This window comes from Acartia tonsa, chromosome 3 (assembly GCF_053477335.1).
Source record: "Acartia tonsa isolate MP-2025a chromosome 3, ASM5347733v1, whole genome shotgun sequence".
NCBI classification, from domain to species: domain Eukaryota; kingdom Metazoa; phylum Arthropoda; class Copepoda; order Calanoida; family Acartiidae; genus Acartia; species Acartia tonsa.
In genome coordinates, this window is record NC_137262.1 from 8,811,363 (window position 1) to 8,833,169 (window position 21,807).

Sequence of the window (21,807 nt, forward strand, 5' to 3'; positions counted from 1 at the left end):
TTGTTAGTAATATATGTATTGGTTAATTTTAACATTTGATAACAATATAATTTTACATTTCATACAATATTTAATTTGTCATAATACAAGCATATGGTAGACCGTGCTGTTTTTATTAAGCTGATTCAGCTGATAGACCGGTTTCTAGTGGTAAAGCACCTTCATCCTAAAAATAAATAAAATAACAATACAAAAATAAACCTTTGATCATCTTAAGCTACTATGGATTTAATTTTTCTCATACATAACCATTACCACTATCTCTTATCTAAAACCCAAAACCAATTCACACTAGGTAACAAATTAAAGATTAAATACAGGTTTGTTGGCCCCGAGGAGCAATATTTTTAATTATGGCTCAGAAACGGCTCTAATTTACCGGATATTTATCAATTTTAAAACCATATTGCAAAAATTTATTCTTTTGGTCAAAATTTCATTTCAATAAACCAGGGGTGTATATTCTGCACAAGATTCATTTTTTTCCCCCTGCTGCAAATTTTTTTTATTTTTTTCCCTCTTGGTTTTTTTCAAGTAATGAAGTAAATTGAAAAAAATATCAAAACTCTTCATTTTATTTATATTATCCCCCCTCCCACACATTATTTTAGTTTTTTTTTACCAAGGATGAGAGAAAAATAAAAAAAATGTTTTCATTTCTCTTAATGTTTTCCTTTTTCCCCCCCAACAACATATTTTTTTATCCCCCCCCCCCCCCTCAGCGGGGTAAATTTTGCAGAATATACACCCCTGCAATAAAACTAACTTTATAGTTTAATCAACACTTTTTTTTTATCCAGAAAATACCTTTGCATTGAGTATGTCCATGATATCTTGTCCCTGACCAGTAGCTAGAGAATTAGCATATGAAGAAAGTTGTCTTGTTGCAGCTGTTAACTCCTTCTCTACCCCGCGTATCCGACCAAGTAGTCGTGTTGACTCAAATGCCATTCTAAAGCAAAATATTGTAAAAATATTAGTTTACATTTAAAGGGGGGAGGCGGATGCGCCGCCGTTTCTTCACTGTTCCATATTGTAACCCTATAAAGCAACTGCCATGCAAAATCTCAGACCTGTAACTCTTTTTTTAGTTGAGTTCCTTTGACTTTTAGTTTTGGTTTCAAAAAGTGGCACATCCGCCTACCCCCTTTGGATATAAAATATCGTTGCATGCCTTTAAAATGGGGATGGAAAACGAGTTTCATCGCCTCGCTTTAGGAGAGAGCGACAAAAGTAAAAATAATAGCCTAAAACCACCCAGGCATGTATAAAGCTTATCTGAAAAGTGCTAACCATTTAGACATACAATTTTCGAGAACCTCTCTCTGTGACATAGAATTGACATAAATCAAACTAGGTAAGTAGGTATAACAAACAAACCTAGTTTGTTTCTGCTGGTTGTCCAACGCCCCCCCCCCCCTGACCGTTAAGGGTTAAAGTAGCTTAAAAGTGCAAAGTATCCCCTTTTATGAGTAGAGTACCTATTAATTTAAAATCAAATTTAGTGTGTTAATCAAAAACTGCTATGAATTAAACAATTTTATACCTTTCATCCAGTATGGTTTGGTTGCGTTCAATTTCTTGTGTCGACTTTACAATATCATCAATCTTAGGCAACCTGAACATTTAACATTTATTCAAAATCTCTTTATCAATTGTTGAGGTTAAATACCTAATATTTTTTATAATAAATTGTTTCTAATTATAAATAAATAATGTATGAATTTGATTAACTTTTGTATTTTTATTTTATAAATTAAGAATATAATAAGAAAAAAAAGAGGGTTTTCTTAATAGACATTGACTAAAGAAAATATGGAAGCACGGATCCTAAGCAGTGTTGCGGAGCCGGGAGCCGTGGAGCCTCCATATTTTGCTGGAGCCGGAGCCGTAATTTTCGTTAAAAAACGGCTCCGGACTAGATAAATAAAGAGATTTATTTTATAAATTATAATTTGGTAACTCTGTTTTGTCATATGCAAATGCCCCTATATTAAGTTTTTCAAGTCCATTTTTATCAAAAATTGAACTTTTAAAACCTTCAAAAGTAAAAAATAGACGTGGAAAAAAAATATGTCGAGTTTTTTCTTGATTTTAGGTCGGAGCGGGAGCCGCCATCATCACAGATGGCTCCGCGGAGCCGGAGCCGCACCAAAATCAAACGGCTCCGCAACGCTGATCCTAAGCATAGTGATTTAGCTTAAATATAAATAAATATGCTTACTGTCTTAGAAAGTTTTTTTCCTCTGTTGATAACTGATAAAACACAGTATCTTCAACCTACAAACAAAATTATTCATTATCATACTTCATTTTATTTTAAAGCTATAATAAAAATGCATACCTACCCCTTGGAGGCTTCCAAAAAGCTTTTTAGTAGCTAAGCTATTCCGTCTGAGCTGTTTTTTAAAACATAATTTTCTCGGCGATTATTTAAGACTTAGTTTTGCGATGATTCTACATACCAATGTGCACTTTATATTTGACTTAGTCCGTTGGTCTGTTGGTTATGCTACAGAGAAAATTAGATTATTTATTTCTATAAAATGTTTTCGTGACATCTATTAACAGGGGTGTATATTCTACATGGGATCCCCGGCTCAGGGGGGGGGGGGGAAATAAAAAATAAGTGGTTGAAGGGAAAAAAATGTAAAAATTAAGAAAACTGAAAACATTTTTTCCATTTCCCCCCCTCCTTGGTGAAAAAAAAACTAAAAAAATGTGTGGCAGGAGGTAAAAAATAAATAAAATATAGAGTTATATAAATATTTTTCCATTTTCCCCCCTACTTAGTGAGAAAAAACAAGGGGAAAAAAAAAAATTTGTCGCCGGGGGAAAAAAATAAATCTTGTGCAGAATATACACCCCTGTCTATTAATCTAACATTCCATTCTCTTTCTTGCTGTTCATCTTTTTATCACTCACTTTCTTATAACCTACTTTGTCCATTTGCCCGTGCACATTTTTTTGTGTGCTTCGCTACTTATGGATGTTGACATCCATTATTCTAACGTCTTGATAATGTAGAAAATAATTATATACAAAACATGTATTTTCTTGTCAGGCTAGTCTAGAACTCATAATACCTTGATTGTTCCTTTCTTAGCTTCCTGCAGATTTTTCATTTCAATTTTCATTGTTCTGTTTCTATCGATAAGGAATTGTTTCCATTGTTTGGACTCCTCCTCAAGTTTCCTCGTGTATTCTTGGATCTGGCGAGCTCGTCCTAAATACATTTTTGTTTACTTTGGTCATTAAAATCTCAGAAACGGCATGTATTTCCTGTAGATTCTACTATTCCTTCAATTTATTTTTGTTTACATTGGTCATTAAAATCTCAGAAACGGCATGAATTTGCTATAGATTCTACTATTCCTACAATTTATTTTTGTTTACATTGGTCATTAAAATCTCAGAAACGGCATGAATTTGCTATAGATTCTATTCCTACAATTTATTTTTGTTTACATTGGTCATTAAAATCTCAGAAACGGCATGAATTTGCTATAGATTCTATTCCTACAATTTATTTTTGTTTACATTGGTTGGTAAAATCTCAGAAACGGCATAAATTTGCTATATATTCTACTACTCCTACAATTCATTTTTGTTTACATTGGTCATTAAAATTTCAGAAACGGCATGAATTTCCTATAGATTCTACTATTCATACAATTTATTTTTGTTTACATTGGACATTAAAATCTCAAAAACAGCATAAATTTGCTATAGATTATACTATTCCTACAATTCATTTTTGTTCACATTGGTCATTAAAATCTCAGAAACGGCATGAATTTGCTACAGATTCTACGGATCAACTGCGGTTCCGGTAAAATATTCCTAGTAACGAATATTTACAAGAATATTCATGACGTGAAAATAATTCTTAACCTTCATGTTTCAAAGTTCATAATTCATCAGTCATTAGTTGAAAAGACAAAAACTTTTCGGTTTTATATGAGATAGGGTATATATTTTCAAAATAAATTATTAATTATGAGGAATTCCAATGTTGATTTTGGCGAAATGTCCGGCCTTAGACCACTGTGCACTGGCAGGGGGAGCATAGGCCGCTGACAATTTGTCAGTATTTCTGTCACAATGTGGCTTTTTTATGGATAAGGGATAAATATAAATACAAAGCATTAAAAAAAATCGCGAAAAATTTTAGATAGCATAAATCATAATATATTTTTCTACATCACCTGTGATGAAGTCTTGTGGGTTTCCTTTAATGCTGGCATTCTGTAGTCTGGAGGACATGCTTTCCAAGTTTTCCTACATATCATATGTAAATCAAATACATATGATTAGAATAGACACGAAACTGAGTATTGAAGCCAATAAATTCATCTGTCAATGTTTCATTTTTCTTCCCCTCCTAGTTTATTCCTTAAGGAAGGGAAATTTTTTTTTTAAATGTTGCCAGTACTTTTTATTTTACTAGCGGCTTCGCCCCTAGCCTCTAGGGGCTTTGCCCCAAGAGGTGATAAAAAAAAAATTTGGGTGAAATTCGTAAAAGGACCAAGGAAATCTTCTGCAAAAAAAAATAAAGGACCTAGGAAATCTTCTGCAAAATAAAATAAAGGACCTAGGAAATCTTCTGCAAAAAAAAATAAAGGACCTAGGAAATCTTCTGCAAAAAAAAAAAAAAAAAAAAAAAAATAGGGTTTTTTTTTTTGTTTTTTGGGGGGGTTGGGGGTGTCCCACCCCCAAGAAAATAGTCTAAAACCACCACAGGACCAGTAGGTATATACCCTGAAGAGTAGAATCCAATCAGTTCAGTGGTTACCGAGATCTTAAGGGACAGACAGACAGACAGACGGACAGACATCAAGCTACTTTGTATTATAGATTAATTTTTATTACTCCTACCACATATTTTCTAGTTTGGAGAGAAAATGCTTTAAAAACTCTCTATTTTTATATCCCCCCCCCCTCACATATTTTTTATCCCGTGCAGAATATACTAAAACTGATAGTATCCTCTATTTTTAAGTTAAAAATTTTTTAACTATTCATTAATGTTTATCTTACCTTATTTAGAATTGACCCTTCAATAAGAGATTTAGAGACAGCCTGAGCCTCATCTTCCTTCTCCCCCGATTCTCTTTCCTCTGATTCTATAGTCCTAAAATAAGAGATTTAGAGACAGTCTGAGCTTCATCTTCCTTCTCCCCTGATTCTCTTTCCTCTGATTCTATAGTCCTAAAATAAGAGATTTAGAGACAGCCTGAGCTTCATCTTTATTTTCACCTGATTCTCTTTCCTCTGACTCTATAGTCCTAAAATAAGAGATTTAGAGACAGCCTGAGCTTCATCTTTATTTTCATCTGATTCTCTTTCCTCTGACTCTATAGTTCTAAAATAAGAGATTTAGAGACAGTCTGAGCTTCATCTTCCTTCTCCCCTGATTCTCTTTCATCTGACTCTATAGTCCTAAAATAAGAGATTTAGAGACAGTCTGAGCTTCATCTTCCTTCTCCCCTGATTCTCTTTCATCTGACTCTATAGTCCTAAAATAAGAGATTTAGAGACAGTCTGAGCTTCATCTTCCTTCTCCCCTGATTCTCTTTCATCTGACTCTATAGTTCTAAAATAAGAGATTTAGAGACAGCCTGAGCTTCATCTTCCTTCTCTCCTGATTCTCTTTCCTCTGACTCTATAGTCCTAAAAGGGTATAAATCAGCAAAGGTTTTGCCACATAACAGTATAAAAATGCTGTTTAATTAAGAAATATCCGTTAATTAACTGTTTAGGTCTGTTACTAGGGTTTAGGTTGAATCTATGATATTTTAGTTGATTTTAAGGTGTGAAAACTTACCTGCAAGTAGTACGAACACAAATATTTACAATCTGTCTAAGCCTGTCAGCTGGCAGAGCTTCATCCTTGCCAGGTATCAGTGCTAGCTGGTCAGCCAGGGGCAAGCCACCACCAGCACCCGACACTGCCGCACTGGCACGCGACATGCGCCGGGCCACGGCGATGCTCGACCGCCGATTAAGTTTGCGGATTTTGGGCGATGGCGGCGGCGAGTCATTTGAAGCAGCTGGTGGCATGTTATTAGAGGTAGGTACAACAAAAGCGTGTTCAGTTGGAATGGCAGTATTTTCATTTTCAGGTACATTAGTGTCATTTGTTGCACTTCTTTGTTCTTCACCTGTGCTAGGTGGTAGTAATTCGTCCGACATTTTGTTCTGAAAGAATATGATACATAAAAATCTTAAAATTGGAGTGAACAGGTACTTAAAAAAAACGGTAGATATCTTTTCTGGTATAAGTTTTAATAAATAAAAATTATATAAACAATGAATAATACTAGGAAACAGTGAATTTAATAGGTATAAATCATATTATACTATGTTTGGTAAGAACATCTTTTAATACATATTCAATGTGAAATGATTCATTGTGTGGTTGGTTTTTCATCTTTTAAAGATTCCTTTCTTGGCAGCTGAGGCTCCGCCCTTAGTCTTCTTGGCACTTCCCTTGCTCATCTCCTCACTCTTACGTTTGTTAGCATTGGGTGTGGGGCTTGGCAGCACCTTAAAAATTTAGCAATTGTAAAAGTAGCAAAAAAAGACAATATACCTAAACAATTTTAGATGTAATATGTTTTTATGTCTTTTGAAGCATGAACGACTTAACATTCTATAGACTAAATACATATAGACAGATCATAGGAATCTTGACTGAAAATTTCAGTTGAGAAAATAAGTGTTATGGACTGACTGACTCACTGACAGCCGGACAGTGAATCAAATTTGAATGTACATCAAAAGAACCTGATCGACATTTATTAAACTTATGTTTATTACAGGACTGTTTGCCTGCTCATCAATTGTCCTACTCTCCAGTTATCCGCAGCTTATTTTATTATAATGATTATGCTATGTTTATGTTTATATCTTGTCTATGTTAATAAAATAAGATGCAGCTTGGTTCTGTGTTTTAATCTATTTTACCATGTTGTCCATCATTACAGATTTAGGATGGAGGTTTTAAATTATGTTTACAATATTTCAGTATGTCACAATGCCTAGAAAATGACAGACATAGGTTGCGTAGTTACTCCATAACTTACCTAGCACGCATTTCCAAATATACATGGTTTTGACCTTGTTTAACAACATTTTTTTGTGAACATTAAGTAGTTACGTTATTTACAAGTTCGATTCTATAAATCAGATTTAATGCTCTAATATATGTTAAGTATTACCTTGAAGAAAGTGTCAAGTCTACCCTGTGTAGCACCAGATCTTGCCTTAACTAACTTTTTCAAACCATTGCGGATACGTTCCTCCTAAATAATATACACTTTTAGCATCAAAACTAATCTTAGTAGCTTTGAAACACATAAAAAGTTAGTCAATTAGACAATGTCTCTACAAATGGAATGATGTATGTCTATCTGTCATTTTGCAGCTAAAGATCTCAATGAAATGATTGCGCTCTTCTTATAGAGATTATAATTACTGGGATAAGGATAACAACATGATTATTAGCCATTAATATGTTGGTAGGAAAGGGCCATAAAATGAAAATTTTAAGACAATTTTCCAAAATGCAGTTTATGCCTAAGTATTTTTTTCTTATCTTTTTAAAGGGAACAATGGACAGCAACTTACACACGTACCAAAAGTTTTATACATGTTCTCTCATTCATTGGCTTAAAACTTCGGGTACAAGAAATTGATTGGTTGGTTCAAACTAGCAGTGTCCAAACATTTCAAACAATAATTTTAATCTACATAAGGGGTAATTTTTAAATAATAAGGTTATACTTTATTGTCTTATCCCTTAGAATCCCTGGCTTGATATTCAAAGCTTCACTTCAAATATATTCTACCTGGAAACCCTTTTCTCCGCACATAAACTTGACAAGCTCCTCCTCATCTGGTTTCTCCCACTTGAGATCCACCTCGGAGGCTGGGGTCACCTCTGGCTCTTTAAACAGTCTCCTGGAATTAAATAGATAGTTTGTGCAATTATACTACAGACGCAGCCGCAAGCATTGAATAAGTTGCTTTAGTAGTTGGTGTATGTGTTTTGTCACAGCTTCTTAGTAATTTAATTAGACCTTAATAGCTATGGAGTAGGTTGAAACAATTTTGAATAGCCAGTTTGCCATCTCAAGCTCTAAGTTCAAGTAAATTATGACTTGACACCTAATCAAGGGAACTCCTCTTTAATAATAAACCCTCATGTAGTAAGGTAGGTGTCCCAAATTAAGTCACCTTTATGAATAGCGCTATAAAGAGAGAAACTTGAGATAAAGGTTGTACTACTGATATTTTGTTAGCGATTACTGTGTTTTAAAAAAAATCTAATTAGGTAAAACCATTCTTACGCAATCAAAGAGGAAAGAGGACTATCCACGAACAAGAGCAAGTGATTCTAAGCATCTTCCAGCATTGACCCATAGTATTTTTTTAGTGAATATACTAGGTTTATGTTTAATATTTGCTTTATCGACTAAAAAGTTAGGTTTCACCATGGTTTTATATGAAAAAAACTTTGAAATGTAAATCAATTTTTAAAGCAATATCATCAAATGCTTTGTTGAGTTCAAAGGACAAAATAAAATAACACTGCAGAAAAGCATCAAATGTTGTAATTGCAAAAGTACATTAATTAAACTGTTTACAAGTTACCAACCCTTTTTCTAAATATACATTTTTAATCACAATAATATACTTTTGTGTCAAACCTTTTAAACAACAGTTTGAACTCATCAAAACATTCGATGATATTGCACCAAACAATGCTTAACATTTCAAAGTTTTTTTTCATATAAAACCATGGTGAAACCTAACTTTTTAGTCGATAAAGCAAATATTAAACATAAACCTAGTATATTTACTAAAAAAATACTATGGGTCAATGCTGGAAGATGCTTAGAATCACTTGCTCTTGTTCGTGGATAGTCCTCTTTGAGCCAGTATGTTCCCTCTGGTTGCTTTAGTTCCAACAATTATATTAAAACGACCAAGCTAGTATTGCTTAATTAACTTCTACAAGAGATTCGATTGGTAATGAGTATTTTTTACTTGAAATATATTTCGGAATGATAAAGGAGACTTTTTCCTTCTAAAATTGGGTGGAAAAAGATTACTAACTGAATATTTTTTTTATAAAAAATGTCACCTTGCTTCCTGGAACATCCAGTTCTCTGGTGGAGGATACTTTGTTTTGTCCAGGTTCTCCAGAATTGTTTCAATATTTTTATACTTCTTTACCAACTCAATTGCCTTCTTAGGTCCGATACCCTGGAAAAGATTTAATTAAGGAAGAAAGGCTAATTAAATCTTATTATACGGGAGTGGAGAGATACAAATAAAAATAAAAAAAGAAATAGAATACTAGTGAGATAAAAGTAAGTAGGTATGTGTTTCCTATCATAACCTTTGATTATTTATAGAATTTAATATAGGGCAGTATAACGGACAGAAGACAGACACAAAGATTTATACAAGAACTTTTGCCACTTTTATTTTATAAAGGAAGAAAGTGAATTTATATTAGTTTTTAATATTACCTACCTAGTAAGCTTAAAAGGTTATATTAATAATACCTAAAAAAAAGACTGTTAAACTTTGTTGAAGATTTGTTTTCTTAAAAAATAGGATATAAAATTCAAAATATTTGGATACAACTAGTTTGCTTTTTTTACAAACATATTATATGAATACGTGATAAAAAAACAAGGTCTATTTGGTATGGATCATTGAGTTTCGACAATTTCTGCATTGTACCTAACTGTTTTAGGAATCACCTTCAACATGCCAAGTATAAAATCGATAGGACTGAACCAATGACAATACCTTGATTTTATCAACATAATCACAGCCGAGAAGGATACAAAGATCAATAAACTCTTCCTGGTTCATCTCAAATCCTTCCAATACTTTGTTCAGGTAAAACTCTTTGATGGGCATCTTCCGGGCTTCACTAAAATTTAAACAACGTTCAGTAACACTTACTAGTCAAATTAACTTGTAAGTTTTACAGATAAAAATAAAGAGCCAGTAATGCGAAAAAGATATTTATGTTTATTTTTTTTTAAACTAGGAATATTAGGGTATGATTGAAACAAATGCCTTTCCTACAAATTCTATAAAACTTTAAAATGTTCGCTAGTTTAAAATTTATTTGTATTTTCATAAAGTAAAAACATATTAATATTTAAAATAGATAGGTAAACTTTTCCATGTGACTGGTAATCTAAAATTAAAAATAACACAATTGAAACAAAAAATCAGCTAAAAAAGAAACCTGAAAGTAAGATGTCTTAGAAGGATGTTAGTTCCAAAGGTTAGAGAATCCATATCCTCGGTTCCAGCAGCATAAACCTTAGAAAAAAATATTTTATTGTGGTGCTTATGTCCCCTAAAATCTTTTTGATGCAAATCTTAGTGTTTTCATATACACATTTATTATTTTTATGACAACTGGCATATTTTTATTAAAAATCTAAAGGGATAAGACAAACGCTGATAAATTGACATGATGTACATCCCAATTAATGATTCACAAAATTACCCTTTCTTTAGATTACAAGGGGGGGGGGGGTTAATGCAACCATCTCGTAATCAGTGAGCAAATGGCACTTAGAATTCGAATTTCGATCTAAACTTTTGCATGAGTAATCCTTGGTAGGTCTATTTTCCCCTAAATCGAACAAAAAGTTGGAAAAGTAACGGCTGGCGGCTCAGCCGTTTAGCCGTTTTTTGCCTATTTTTAAGGTAAATCCTTCATCAATTACGTAGGAATCAACTTTATAAAACATATTTTTGGTTTAATTCATGTTAAATGATAGCAATAACCATTTTTGAAACTTCTAGTACCAACAGCTACCGTCTAGAACCGTTTAATAGTGTTTTGGAGTGGCAACGAGTATTATGTGGAGAGAGGTTTCGTGACTAATTTGTATTATAGATATCCAAAACTGCTGAGCCGCCAGCCATTAGCCGTTACTTTTCCAACTTTTTGTTTGATTTAGGGAAAATAGACCTACCAAGGATTATTCATGCAAAATATCAGATGGAAATTCGAATTCTAAGTGGCATTTGCTCACTGATTACGAGATGGTTGCATTAACCCCCCCCCCCCTTAGTGGTTGAAACGTTTAGAAATTCAACTTTATGAACCAGTCAATAAAAATTCAATAAGAAACGAATAAGAAAACTTTATTATAAAACTTTTGGGACTAGTAAGATAAACAGCCCTATGTCCCTCTTTGTATTCTTATCCTTAATGAGTATGTTTTAGTTTGCGCACTGTGAAAATAAAAAATACCTTTCCACCCTTGACCAGTTCAGCGCACTGTGCCTCAGCCTCGCAGGGTGCCTCAACGAATGGAATACCCATTAGTTTCAACAATCTCTTGGCATCTTCAACGTGCTCTTTGGAAACCTGAATATTTTACAGTAAGGTTAACAAACATTGTTGTGAGCTAATTAACAAAGATAAACTTAACAAGGAGAAAGGGGACCTTGACTAATTTTCTGCTCTGTTTATCAATCTTAATATTATGATCCTCCTTGTATATATTACCTTGACTAATCTTCTACTCTGTTTATCAATCTGAATATTATGATCCTCTTTGTATATATTACCTTGACTAATCTTCTGCTCTGTTTATCAATCTGAATATTATGATCCTCCTTGTATGTATATGTTACCTTGACTAATCTTCTGCTCTGTTTATCAATCTTAATATTATGATCCTCCTTGTATATTTTACCTTGACTAATCTTCTACTCTGTTTATCAATCTCCTCCACATTATCATCTTCCTTGGCTTTGTCAAGAGCAGCCTGAGCTTGGTCTCTCTTCTCCTTACGCTTCTCCAACTCGCCAGCCTAAAATCAATCAATTCAGAAATAATGTACAGGTTTTCAGTACGGCAAATAGAACTATTAACACATTTAGGAAATGTTATAAAAACCCTTGATTATGTTATAAATATAAGTAATGAATTGTTTGATCTTCACTATTTTTCTAGCCTATTAGACAAGTACAAAAATATGTAATCTTTACCTTCATGGTTGGGGGTTTTCCATCAAAAACGTACACAGGTTTGATTCCATTATCCACCATTCTATAAAATAGTAGGTAGGTAAGATAAATTAAAATAGGGTTTTTATTTCGATGAAAAAATAAGTCCAACAGTTTTAAGTAGTAAGATTTTCTGTCTGTGGCGAAGGATCTAGCTAACCGCTGAACCGATATGTTTCTCCTTTGCAATGAAGCTTTTTATAGGTCCAAGAAATGCTTTTACCTATTTTGAGGGAGGGTATCTCCACCTCCCAATAAAAATAAAAACCTCCCCTCCCCCCTAAAAAGTAAAGACTTTTTTATAATTCTAATTGAAAATGAGGGGGAAGGAAGACTGTTCCCCTTCCCACTTTAAGTGCCCTTAGAGGCTTCTCGGGAGGGCGTAGCCGCCAGATATTAATAATTCATTGAAAAAAAAACTTACCTGATGGTCCTGTAGAAGAAGCCCATAATGTGTGAGGTGGTCTCGCCGTCCTCCGAGGTGAGCTGTGCCCCGCCCTCCTGCCTCACAGCTATCAGGAACTGATACAGGGACATAGACGCGTCAATAGCTACCTTCCGACCAAAATAATTTTTAATCTCGTTTTCCTAAGAATTTTATACATTGTTGCATTCTTTTTTTCCTAATTAATAGTAAAATTATGAACATGAAAAGTTTATTCAATATGATATTATTTTTTGTATTAGATTTTGTGTATATACAGGGCGACCACTCCAAAACCAAAAAAATATAGTATTTTTATAGTATATTTTTTTTTATCCATATAGTATATATAGTATATTTTTTTTCACTCATATAGTATGATATAGTATCTGACTTTGAATTATTTAGTAATACATAGTATATACATCATTCAATAATAACTTAAAGCAAAGCTGTTATCACAGCAATTTCACATATAAGGAGGGGGGGGGGGAGTTTTGCCACTTTCGCTTAATCTGTGATTATTAGACTAGGTATTAATTTAAGACTATAGGTTATTTGGGATAAAAGTTTACTTTTGTATAGTATTTCATGTATAGTTAATCATTTTTGGATAGGTCTCCAGGTTCAGGTGCTGCAGGCTAGCTGGTTTAAATCAATTTTTTAATTTGAAGAGTTAGAGGTCAACATATAAAGCAGAATTTGCATCTTTTTAGATGTTATTAACATTAATGAAGAAAAAATTAAAATCGACCTCCAAGTTCTGGTCATGCTGGCCTCCAGGTCTACTCTGGACAGGTAAAATTCAAATTTTTTGTTTGAAGAGTTAGAGGTAAAATTTTAAACAAAGTATGCATCTGTTTGAATATTTTTTTTACATATTTGAAGAAAAAAATGACATTTAGCCTCCAGGTTCAGGTGCTGCAGAGCCTCAGGTGGACTCTGGACAGGGACTTCTTACTTGAACAGTTAATGGTATACCTATTTGTTAAAAAAAATTTGGCCTCCAGGTTTAGGTGCTGCAGGCCTCCAGGTGGACTCTGGACAGGTATAAAATCAATTTTTTTTATTTAAGAAGTTAGAGGTTAGTTTATTAAACATCATAGGCATCTTTTTAGATGTTATTTATGTGTTTAAAGAAAAAATGACAAATGAACCTCTATATTAATGTGCTGCAGGCCTCCAGGTGGACTCTGGACAGGTAAAAATCAAAATTTTCCTATTTATAGAGTTAAAGGTTAGTTTTTAAAACACCATAAGCATTTTTTTAGACGTTATTTACATGCTGCAGGCCTCCAGAGAAGACTTCAGACCTCAGAGAATTCCTGGAGGCCAACAGGTCCTGAACCTGATGGACAATTTTATTTTGTTCTTCGGATATGTCAATAACATCCAAATAGATGCATATTATGACCTCTTAACTCTTCAAATAAGAAATTTGAATATTTTAGCTGTCCTGAGTGAACCTGAACTTGGAGCCTGATATGTTAATATTATCCAAATAAATACACATTCTGGGTATTTTCCTCTTAGTATTATTTTTAGCGATTTCGAAAATTTGAGGCTCGGCTTCCCCACACAGCACGGACACGTTATTGAATTAAATTGAAGCTTGCCTTTTTCCCGTGTCCAAATCTTTTCCTCCTCCCGCAGACTATCCAGACTGTCGGGGGGGGGGGGGGGGGTACTCAAATTTTCAAATTGATAAAAATTTTTGTAACAGGATAACGCCACATTCTGTTATATAAATTGAACTCTATCTCGTCATATAAGAAATTTGATTGTTTACCTGTCCAGAGTGGACCTGGAGGCCTGCAAAACCTGAACTTTGAGGTCGATTTTAATTTTTTTTCAAAATTGTCAGTAACATCCAAAAAGGTACATATTCTGTTTTATAAGTGGACCTCTAACTCCTAAAATAAGAAATTCGATTTTTTACCTGTCCAGAGTGAACCTGGAGGCCTGCAAGACAAGAACTTGGAGGCCTAATTTATTTTTTTCTTCGGATTAGTATGTTAATAAAATCCAGAAAGGTGCATAGGTATTTTGTTTAATAAGTTGATCACTAACTCTTCGAACAAAATTATAATTTTTTTTACCTGTCCAGAAACCACCTTCCAGCCTGCAGGACCTGAACCTGGAGACCTATCCAAAAAATGAATCAATATTAGTGAACTATTACCCAAAAGTAAGCTTTTATCCCAAATAACCTTTAGTCTCACATTAATACCTAGCCTAATAATCATGGAGTAAGTGAAAGTGGCAAAACTTTTCCCTCCACCTTAAGTTAATTCTATAATGAAAAATAACTGATACTTAAATCACAATTACAAACAATAATATATTTTAATGGATTTTCTTCAACTCTTTCTTACTGTAAAGCTTTATTCATTTTTGTTGTATCACAGTATCTTTTGATAGGTTATTGAAGGTTAGGTTAGATAAGAAATAGAAGAAATAGGAGAAAACCAAATGTGAAAATAAGACATAACGCACCTTAAGAGGCGTTGTCGCAAAACTGAAAATATTCGTTTTTGTTATATAAATGTAATATATTATATAGTATATAATAATATAGTAAATTTTGGTCAAATAAAGGTGAAATTATATAGTATATATAGTAAATTTTTGTCATATAGTATGATATAGTATCCAAATTCATCCTATATAGTATAAATAGTATATATAGTATGCAGTGGTCGCCCTGTATATACAATAAAATTGAAAAATTCAGCACAATATTACTGTTGGACTGGCTTGGTAGGTATGTCTTGAATTTTAGATACAGATAAAAAAGATATTTTCTGTGTTAACAAAAAGTTGGGTTCATGGAAAGAAAACGAAGTACCGGGTTTAGTCGTACTTTCACAGTAGCTTTTCTCCTATTTCTAGCCCATGCGGGGCTATCATTAAAATTTACTTAACCTAAAATAACCTATCAAAAGCTACTGTAAAAATACGACGAAACCCGCTACTTCGTTTTCTTTCCATGATCCATAAATTTATCAAATGGATGAATGTATTCCTTGATAGCGGTGGCAGCCACATCTGCAACAAGCTTTGATAATCCAAGAATTCCCATTATTCACTAGAGATACAATATTTCTGAAATTAATTTCATTATACTTTACTGTACTATTCAAAAATAATATTAAATATATTACAATACATAATATGATTCAAATTTTTAATGCCGAAACTACAACATTTAAATAATTTTAGTTTTTTACATACTTTGAAAGAATGTAAATTTTTGATTAAATCATAAATGTTCCATCGACAACAACTCTATCGAAAGCTGTAAAAACCGCAGGATTTTCTTCTATAGTAGTTGTATAAGCCTGAGTTGTGTAAACAGTAGTTTCTGTGGCTGATTCCTCCGCTGATTTATCAGCTGCAGCAGTTCTATTGCTGCCAGCAGCCCCTCCCTTGTTGCCACCGGCCAGCCGCTTCTTTTTGCCGATTTTATTATACTGCTGCTTTGGCAGGGTGCCCTTCTGAAGAATAATATTGCCAAAGAACTGATTGTCATAGCTCTGATCTGAATTCCATGTTTCAAAGTCGAGCTCGCTGATGGCCTTGGAGTGGAACACTTGGTTAGGGGTGGTTGGATTGAAGCTCACCTGAAAAATATTATCGTCAAAATGAAAAAGTCATTGTTGAATTATATTAAATGAAAAGAGCGAAGTTTCAATAGAATCAATATATTTTACAATATGAAAAGCACAACAAGTTTAGAAAGAATACTTTAATTAAAAGTTAAGTTAGGACTTGCAGGATAAGTAAGGATCGTGCAACAAAGGGTTGGAAATAGAATTCTGTCAAATGCTACTTTACTAATACCCATTTTTGTAAAGTTTTAAAAGTCCCTAGATGGTTTTTAGATATATGTTTAATGATAGTTAAATTTTTTTTGCCTCCCACGCTAACCCTTCTAATACATATTCCCTAGTTGATAGGTGCGAAGCCACTAGTAGACATGATTGTATTTATTTTAATAAGTTGTATTACCTTCTGCATTACATAATCTCTCCAAGATATTTCTGGATATTTTCCAGTTCCAATATATTCAAAGAATTCTAATTCATAATATCTAAGCTCTTCTTCATCTAAAAAAAAATGAGGAAATTTTAGATTCAAAGTAGATAGACAGAGTTCCATAAAAGGACATTTGACTGTTTTTTACTTAGATTATATTAAAGAGTCCAAACATGAATAGTGTAGGTATTGTGATAATTATAGGCATAAAAGCAACCATAGACTAGATTTACTATAGACTGTTGTAAAGACATAGACAAGACATGGTCATGGTTATATCTATTTCTTAATAAAAATTGATTATATTTCGAACTTTAACAATTGTTTTAATAAGGGTCAAAACCCCAACTCTTTGTAATATGATATTAAAATTAAGGGACCCTTACCTAACTGCGACTTCTCGAGTTCAGTAAGTTGAAACAGTCGTTTACACTCCTCATCCATCATCACGTACTCCTCCCCCTCCTCCAGGGACAGAAGCAGGTCGACAAGGTCGGACTCGTGCTTCAGGCCGATGATCTTGTCCATGTAGACCTCCCAGGAGACGGAGATGGCTCCGATTTCATGGCTGAGCGCGACCTCACTTAACTAAATGTCATAACAGTTTCAATCATATGTTCAATGTTCATAACATTTTAATCTCAAAACTGCAGAGAGAGAGAGAGAGAGGACAATTGGCTGATTATTACACTAGTGTCCAAAGTTTTAAAATAACGTATTCTTATTTGTCGGTTTGACAACTTTAAGGACTTAAGTGAATTTTGATTGATTGATTCAAAAGTTGAGTGTTCAAACGTTTCAACCACTAATCTTAATCTACAGAATGGAGAATTTTGGTTTCATTATTCAGGATTTACAACTACATCAATTTATCGGCCATTGTCTTATCCCTCTAGATCCCTGCAAAAATAGTTGTTTTTGACTGGCAGAAAAGATGAAATAAAATAGTAGGTACACCAAATAATATTCTATTATTACCTTGAGTGCATGTTTTTGGCATTTAGCTCTGTTAGTTGCAGAATTAAGAACATTTGACTCATCATACAAGAAGACGCTACTGAAGGCTTTCAAACCATTCCTGATAATAAATAAAAATCCAATAATTTGGTAGGTAGTTTCTTTATAACAGGGGAGAAATAAATTTCCATCCGGCATCCATTGTCCTAAACAGTAATACGATCCTTTATTTTCAAGGAGGGAGGAGACATTGGGCTGTTTATTTTCACTAGTACTCAAAGCTTTATAATATAGTTTTCTTATTCGTTAGCTTCACAAATGAATTTTGATTGATTGTTTCGTTGAGTGTCAAAATGTTAAAACCACGAATTGTATCTACAGAAGGGGTATTTTTGTGTATTATCATTGGGATTACCTTAGTGAATGATATAATTCATCATTCATGGCAGCCATGGAACCTATCCGTGTCACATTCTCATTGTTGTATCTCATATGCTCACCAACTAAATAATCATATAGATTATGAACAGATACAGCTTTTTGCTTTGATGTAAATACAGATAAAAAATGTAACTTATATTATTAGCAATATTAGCTTGGTTGTTTTAAATCTTTTAATAATAATAAAAATTAAGAACAGGTAATTCTTCACTTAATAAATGCAAAGCAAAGTCACTGAATAATTAAGCATAAACAATAAAATAAAAGAAAATTTTAAGAAAAAAAAGTTTTTTCGAGTGCTGTGTTGACTTTTTATAGTTTTGCTTAACAACGATAAAAAAAAAAAACTTACGAATTGAAGCATCTTCTTCTGACTTAGATGCTGACAAACAAATTGGACCAAGGCAAACTTTAGGTGTCTGAAATAATTTTAATTCTTCAAAAAGATATTTTTTTATAAGCCGCCTGTATTTCTTACTTTTTTCTCTATGTTTCAGCTGTTCGACCTTATGATCACCCGTCTAATAGGTATTAAGTCTTTTGAAACCCCTGTAAGTGTGACTGTGAAAGTCCGTCTTTTTGTATGAATATTATTTTAAAAGTTAATAATACGCTAAAATCTTTTACAGAAATCTTTACTTGTATTGCCAAAAAAAGTTCCTTGCTTTGTTTTAAATTTACCTTTCTTTGTCTATGTAAAACCATAGGCACACTGAAACATGACAGGACCATGTGGGCATTTGTGAGGCTAGGTTCATACGTTTCAACCTCCAGGTGCATGGGGCTCCAACCTGGATTCACTTCTGTTGTTGACCCTGAATATTTCAAATATCCTATTATATAAAGTAGTGAAGTTTTTTTCTGAAGCCTAAGATTTCAATAACTACTGAATCGTTTGAGTACTCCACAATGTCCATTGATGGTTTTAGGCTATTTAGTTTTCAGATTTAGATTTGTGCTGATAGTTTAATGTACTGGAAAGCATGGAGGGAGGGGGAACATTGGATTGTAAATTAAACTGATGCCAAAAGTTTTACAAACAAGTACTTTTATTCGTTGGTTTAAAATCTTTGAAGATTTTTATCAAATCTTAAGTGGTTGATCTAAAATTACGGTGTGCAAAATTTTCGACCAATAATCTTAATCTATGTAAGAGGTAATTTTGTCTATCATCATAGTGTACGTACATAAATTTTCGTTTAGATTCCCAGCCTAAGGGTGTAATAAAAGGATGTACCTTTATGGCTATAATATAAACGAAACACTTACCCACTAATGCATACAGCAGTCTTTTACAATTCTTAACCATAACCATTCCATTTTCTTGCTTCTTGTTGTATGTTATACTTTTGGGGAATCGAATAAGAGAATCAAAGCTCAATAACTGATCCTGAAATATTGTTTGTATATTATTTGAAAAATAAAATAAGATAAGCATTCAATATTCAATTCATATAAAGGCAAACTGTAATTTATGTTTGAGTCGAAGGTAATAAAATCTACTTTTAGGTAGTCATTTAAGGTTTTGTTTAATTTTTCTTTATTAAAATAAAAAGCTACCTCCAAATTAAAATATTTTAAAAGAAGTCAAATAAAAATTAATATTTAAGATTTAATATTCTGTCCCGAATAGGTACAAAATCTTATAATTTGAACCTGACAAAAATCCATAATTTTTACCTTCAGAATGTATACATTAAACTACAACAAACGAAAAAGGAATAGTAAAAACTCCCGAGGACATATCCCTGTATGCCTAGGTGATTAATACTGACCTTAAAACATTTAAGCTCCGCCTCTTCGTCGTCATCCTCCACTTTCTTCCGCTTTTTCCGTTTTCCTGCGGCCGTATCTCCTTCCCCTAAACAAGTATGATTACGTCTAATGCCGTCATCCTCCAATTTCTTCCGCTTTCCTGTGGCGGTATCTCCATCACCTAAACAAGTAGGATTACGTCATCCTCCACTTTCTTCCGCATTTTCCGCTTTCCTGTGGCTATATTTCCATAACCTAAACAAGTTAAAATGCTATTCTGACTTGATTGTACTTTTCATGGCAGCTTCATAAATGTCTTTAGGTAGTTCTAGGCTATTTTCCTTCCCCTCCTCCCTAAAGACCACCTAAAGGCAAGGCCTCTTGGGGTGCAGTGTAGCTACTAGATTCATGTTAATTAGCGAATGGCTTGACTGAATGTTCAATAATTTTCAGGAAAGTTTAGTTTTTGTCCAAAGCAGTTTTTACCTATTTCGCTAGGTGCCATAAAAAAAATAACAAGTTTCTCTCATTTTTTATCCTTTTTTAATTTAAATAGGTGCAGATAAATAAATCACCTTTTGTAAAAAAAAATAATCTTAAGAATGACAAGTAGTTTGTAATTAAGTTTTATTATGGAGTTAGGAAAAGATTATTGTTTTAGACATTAAACGAATGCTTACCTGAAATTCCCTGGACAGCAACCGACACTTCATCCTGTTCTATCGTTGGTTCTTTAGGTTTTCTATTATCTAAGATGAATAATTTAATTTTCATCAAAATAAGCAATTAAAGATTAAAAAATGATTAATTTTCCTAAGACAAATTGTATTGTTTTTGTGCCTTGTAAATTATAATGAACTAAACCAATGCAATAATTCAAGATATAACCATAATTTTTTTAATTGCAGAAAACTAGAAGGCAAAACAGTTTTGTCTAGGTAGAGATTAAATTGTTTTCCTAGGATAAAACCAAAATGGAAATGTTAAAAAAAAACATTTTTATAAACTATAAAATCATAGAAAATGAACTTACATAGATTATTGATGGTCTGCATGCCCGGCCGTGTAGCTGAAGACTTATTCCTGTTGAGAATTTTTAATCTGTTGGCAATAGCTCGGGTTCCTATCCTCTCATTTAGAGCATACATTTCAGGATCACATCTAAAAAGGGAAAACAAATTATTATTAAAATACTTTAGCTACTTTATTAAAATCTAATTTTATTAGAGATCTATAGGGATAAAATGATGACCGATAATTTAAGTCCCCAAAGTTGTTAAGCCAGATAAAAAACCATTAAATATCATAAAATCCCCTTCCATGACTTTTATGAAGATTTAATTAAATTGCTTTTGCTTACTTGTATCTATAATTTCTCCTGATAGAGGCAGGTTTAGGATAATAAGGAATAATACTATCATCCACAGTTCTGGCGTTAATTGTGTTGCTTCCGGATCCTTTCACTGGTTTGTTCACCCAGTTTATTTCAGCCTAGACAAAATATTTTATAACAAATTTCATACATAGATTCTAGTTATGTAGTCAGGGGTGTATATTCTGCATGGGATCCCCTGCTAAAGAGGGGTGGGGGTAAATAAAAAATATGTGAGATGGAAAAATGAAGAAATAAACAGTCCCCGAAAGCATTTTTCTCATTTTCCTCCCTCTTTTTCTCCCTTCCTTGGGGGAAAAACTAGGGGGGAAAAATAAAATATTTTGCAGCCAGGGAAAAAAATCTTTGCAGAAAATACACCCCTGAATGTAGATCTTTGAAAAAACTAGAGGTTGTTTTGGTACTTTGTTGTGTTTAGGTCTAGGCAAATCCCGCATTAATAAGATAAGTCCAAAAGGAGAAATACCACTAGATATACTTTTTTTTATATTTATCAATACTAGCAGTCTTCCAGATAATTGAACGAAAAGATGTATGTTGTATGTTTCTTTTTATTGTCTCCACCCTAATAATTTTTAAGTATGTTTCCCTGTTAATTCAATTTCAATTAACATTATATACATCGGTATAGAAAAAACAATTAACTTACATGAGAGAAAGACTGAGGCATATCTTCAGGGCAAGATGAATCTGTATAAGATCTGTCAAACTTATAATGCTAAAAAATAATATCAAG

The 21,807-nt window shown here is 33.0% G+C and overlaps 3 protein-coding genes across 5 annotated transcripts in view; all 3 read right to left on the bottom strand.

The window, feature by feature from the left end:
• LOC145313224 (uncharacterized) lies at nt 1-6,198 on the bottom strand. 3 transcript variants are annotated; one of them, XM_080152523.1, is made up of 10 exons: nt 5,828-6,198; nt 5,260-5,288; nt 5,166-5,182; nt 5,041-5,088; nt 4,209-4,281; nt 3,087-3,226; nt 2,225-2,280; nt 1,547-1,618; nt 808-952; nt 1-166 (listed from the first exon to the last, which is right to left on the bottom strand). In XM_080152523.1, exons 1-10 carry the CDS (start codon nt 6,193-6,195, stop codon nt 116-118), a joined length of 999 nt encoding a protein of 332 aa, XP_080008649.1. In that variant the 5' UTR covers nt 6,196-6,198; the 3' UTR covers nt 1-115. The 3 variants fall into 3 exon arrangements, with proteins under 3 accessions (XP_080008649.1, XP_080008648.1, XP_080008647.1); XM_080152522.1 differs by lacking the exon at nt 5,260-5,288 and having other exon boundaries at nt 5,166-5,211; XM_080152521.1 differs by lacking the exons at nt 5,166-5,182; nt 5,260-5,288 and having other exon boundaries at nt 5,041-5,134.
• On the bottom strand, nt 6,194-15,606 carry Fen1 (Flap structure-specific endonuclease 1). Its single transcript, XM_080152520.1, has 11 exons — nt 15,510-15,606; nt 12,488-12,648; nt 12,046-12,106; nt 11,751-11,867; nt 11,303-11,419; nt 10,280-10,356; nt 9,829-9,955; nt 9,152-9,273; nt 7,854-7,965; nt 7,224-7,307; nt 6,194-6,549 (listed from the first exon to the last, which is right to left on the bottom strand). Exons 1-11 carry the CDS (start codon nt 15,567-15,569, stop codon nt 6,430-6,432), a joined length of 1,158 nt encoding a protein of 385 aa, XP_080008646.1. The 5' UTR covers nt 15,570-15,606; the 3' UTR covers nt 6,194-6,429.
• LOC145313221 (uncharacterized) overlaps nt 15,590-21,807 on the bottom strand; it is a 17,374-nt gene continuing 11,156 nt past the window's right edge. The window contains exons 27-39 of the mRNA XM_080152519.1: nt 21,721-21,789; nt 21,039-21,169; nt 20,712-20,839; nt 20,359-20,427; nt 19,699-19,784; nt 19,193-19,313; nt 18,605-18,738; nt 18,276-18,342; nt 17,898-17,985; nt 17,504-17,603; nt 16,912-17,113; nt 16,499-16,596; nt 15,590-16,110 (exon numbers count right to left, since the gene is read on the bottom strand). Coding sequence (XP_080008645.1) covers nt 15,745-16,110; nt 16,499-16,596; nt 16,912-17,113; nt 17,504-17,603; nt 17,898-17,985; nt 18,276-18,342; nt 18,605-18,738; nt 19,193-19,313; nt 19,699-19,784; nt 20,359-20,427; nt 20,712-20,839; nt 21,039-21,169; nt 21,721-21,789 — 1,659 coding nt within the window. The 3' untranslated portion in view covers nt 15,590-15,744. The remainder of the gene's footprint in view (nt 16,111-16,498; nt 16,597-16,911; nt 17,114-17,503; nt 17,604-17,897; nt 17,986-18,275; nt 18,343-18,604; nt 18,739-19,192; nt 19,314-19,698; nt 19,785-20,358; nt 20,428-20,711; nt 20,840-21,038; nt 21,170-21,720; nt 21,790-21,807) is intronic.

What these genes read in the sequence shown, in the direction of transcription:
- LOC145313224 (XM_080152521.1), bottom strand. Translation starts at nt 6,195, where the DNA reads ATGTCGGACGAATTACTACCACCTAGCACAGGTGAAGAACAAAGAAGT. An exon ending in AAGGGTCAATTCTAAATAAG is followed by an intron (nt 4,282 to 5,040) that starts GTAAGATAAACA and finishes TATGATATGTAG; the next exon opens with GAAAACTTGGAAAGCATGTC. An exon ending in CTAAGAAAGGAACAATCAAG is followed by an intron (nt 2,281 to 3,086) that starts GTATTATGAGTT and finishes TTTTGTTTGTAG; the next exon opens with GTTGAAGATACTGTGTTTTA.
- Fen1 (XM_080152520.1), bottom strand. Translation starts at nt 15,569, where the DNA reads ATGGGAATTCTTGGATTATCAAAGCTTGTTGCAGATGTGGCTGCCACC. An exon ending in CTAAGACATCTTACTTTCAG is followed by an intron (nt 9,956 to 10,279) that starts GTTTCTTTTTTA and finishes TTTAAATTTTAG; the next exon opens with TGAAGCCCGGAAGATGCCCA. An exon ending in GCGGAGAAAAGGGTTTCCAG is followed by an intron (nt 7,308 to 7,853) that starts GTAGAATATATT and finishes TATATTATTTAG; the next exon opens with GAGGAACGTATCCGCAATGG.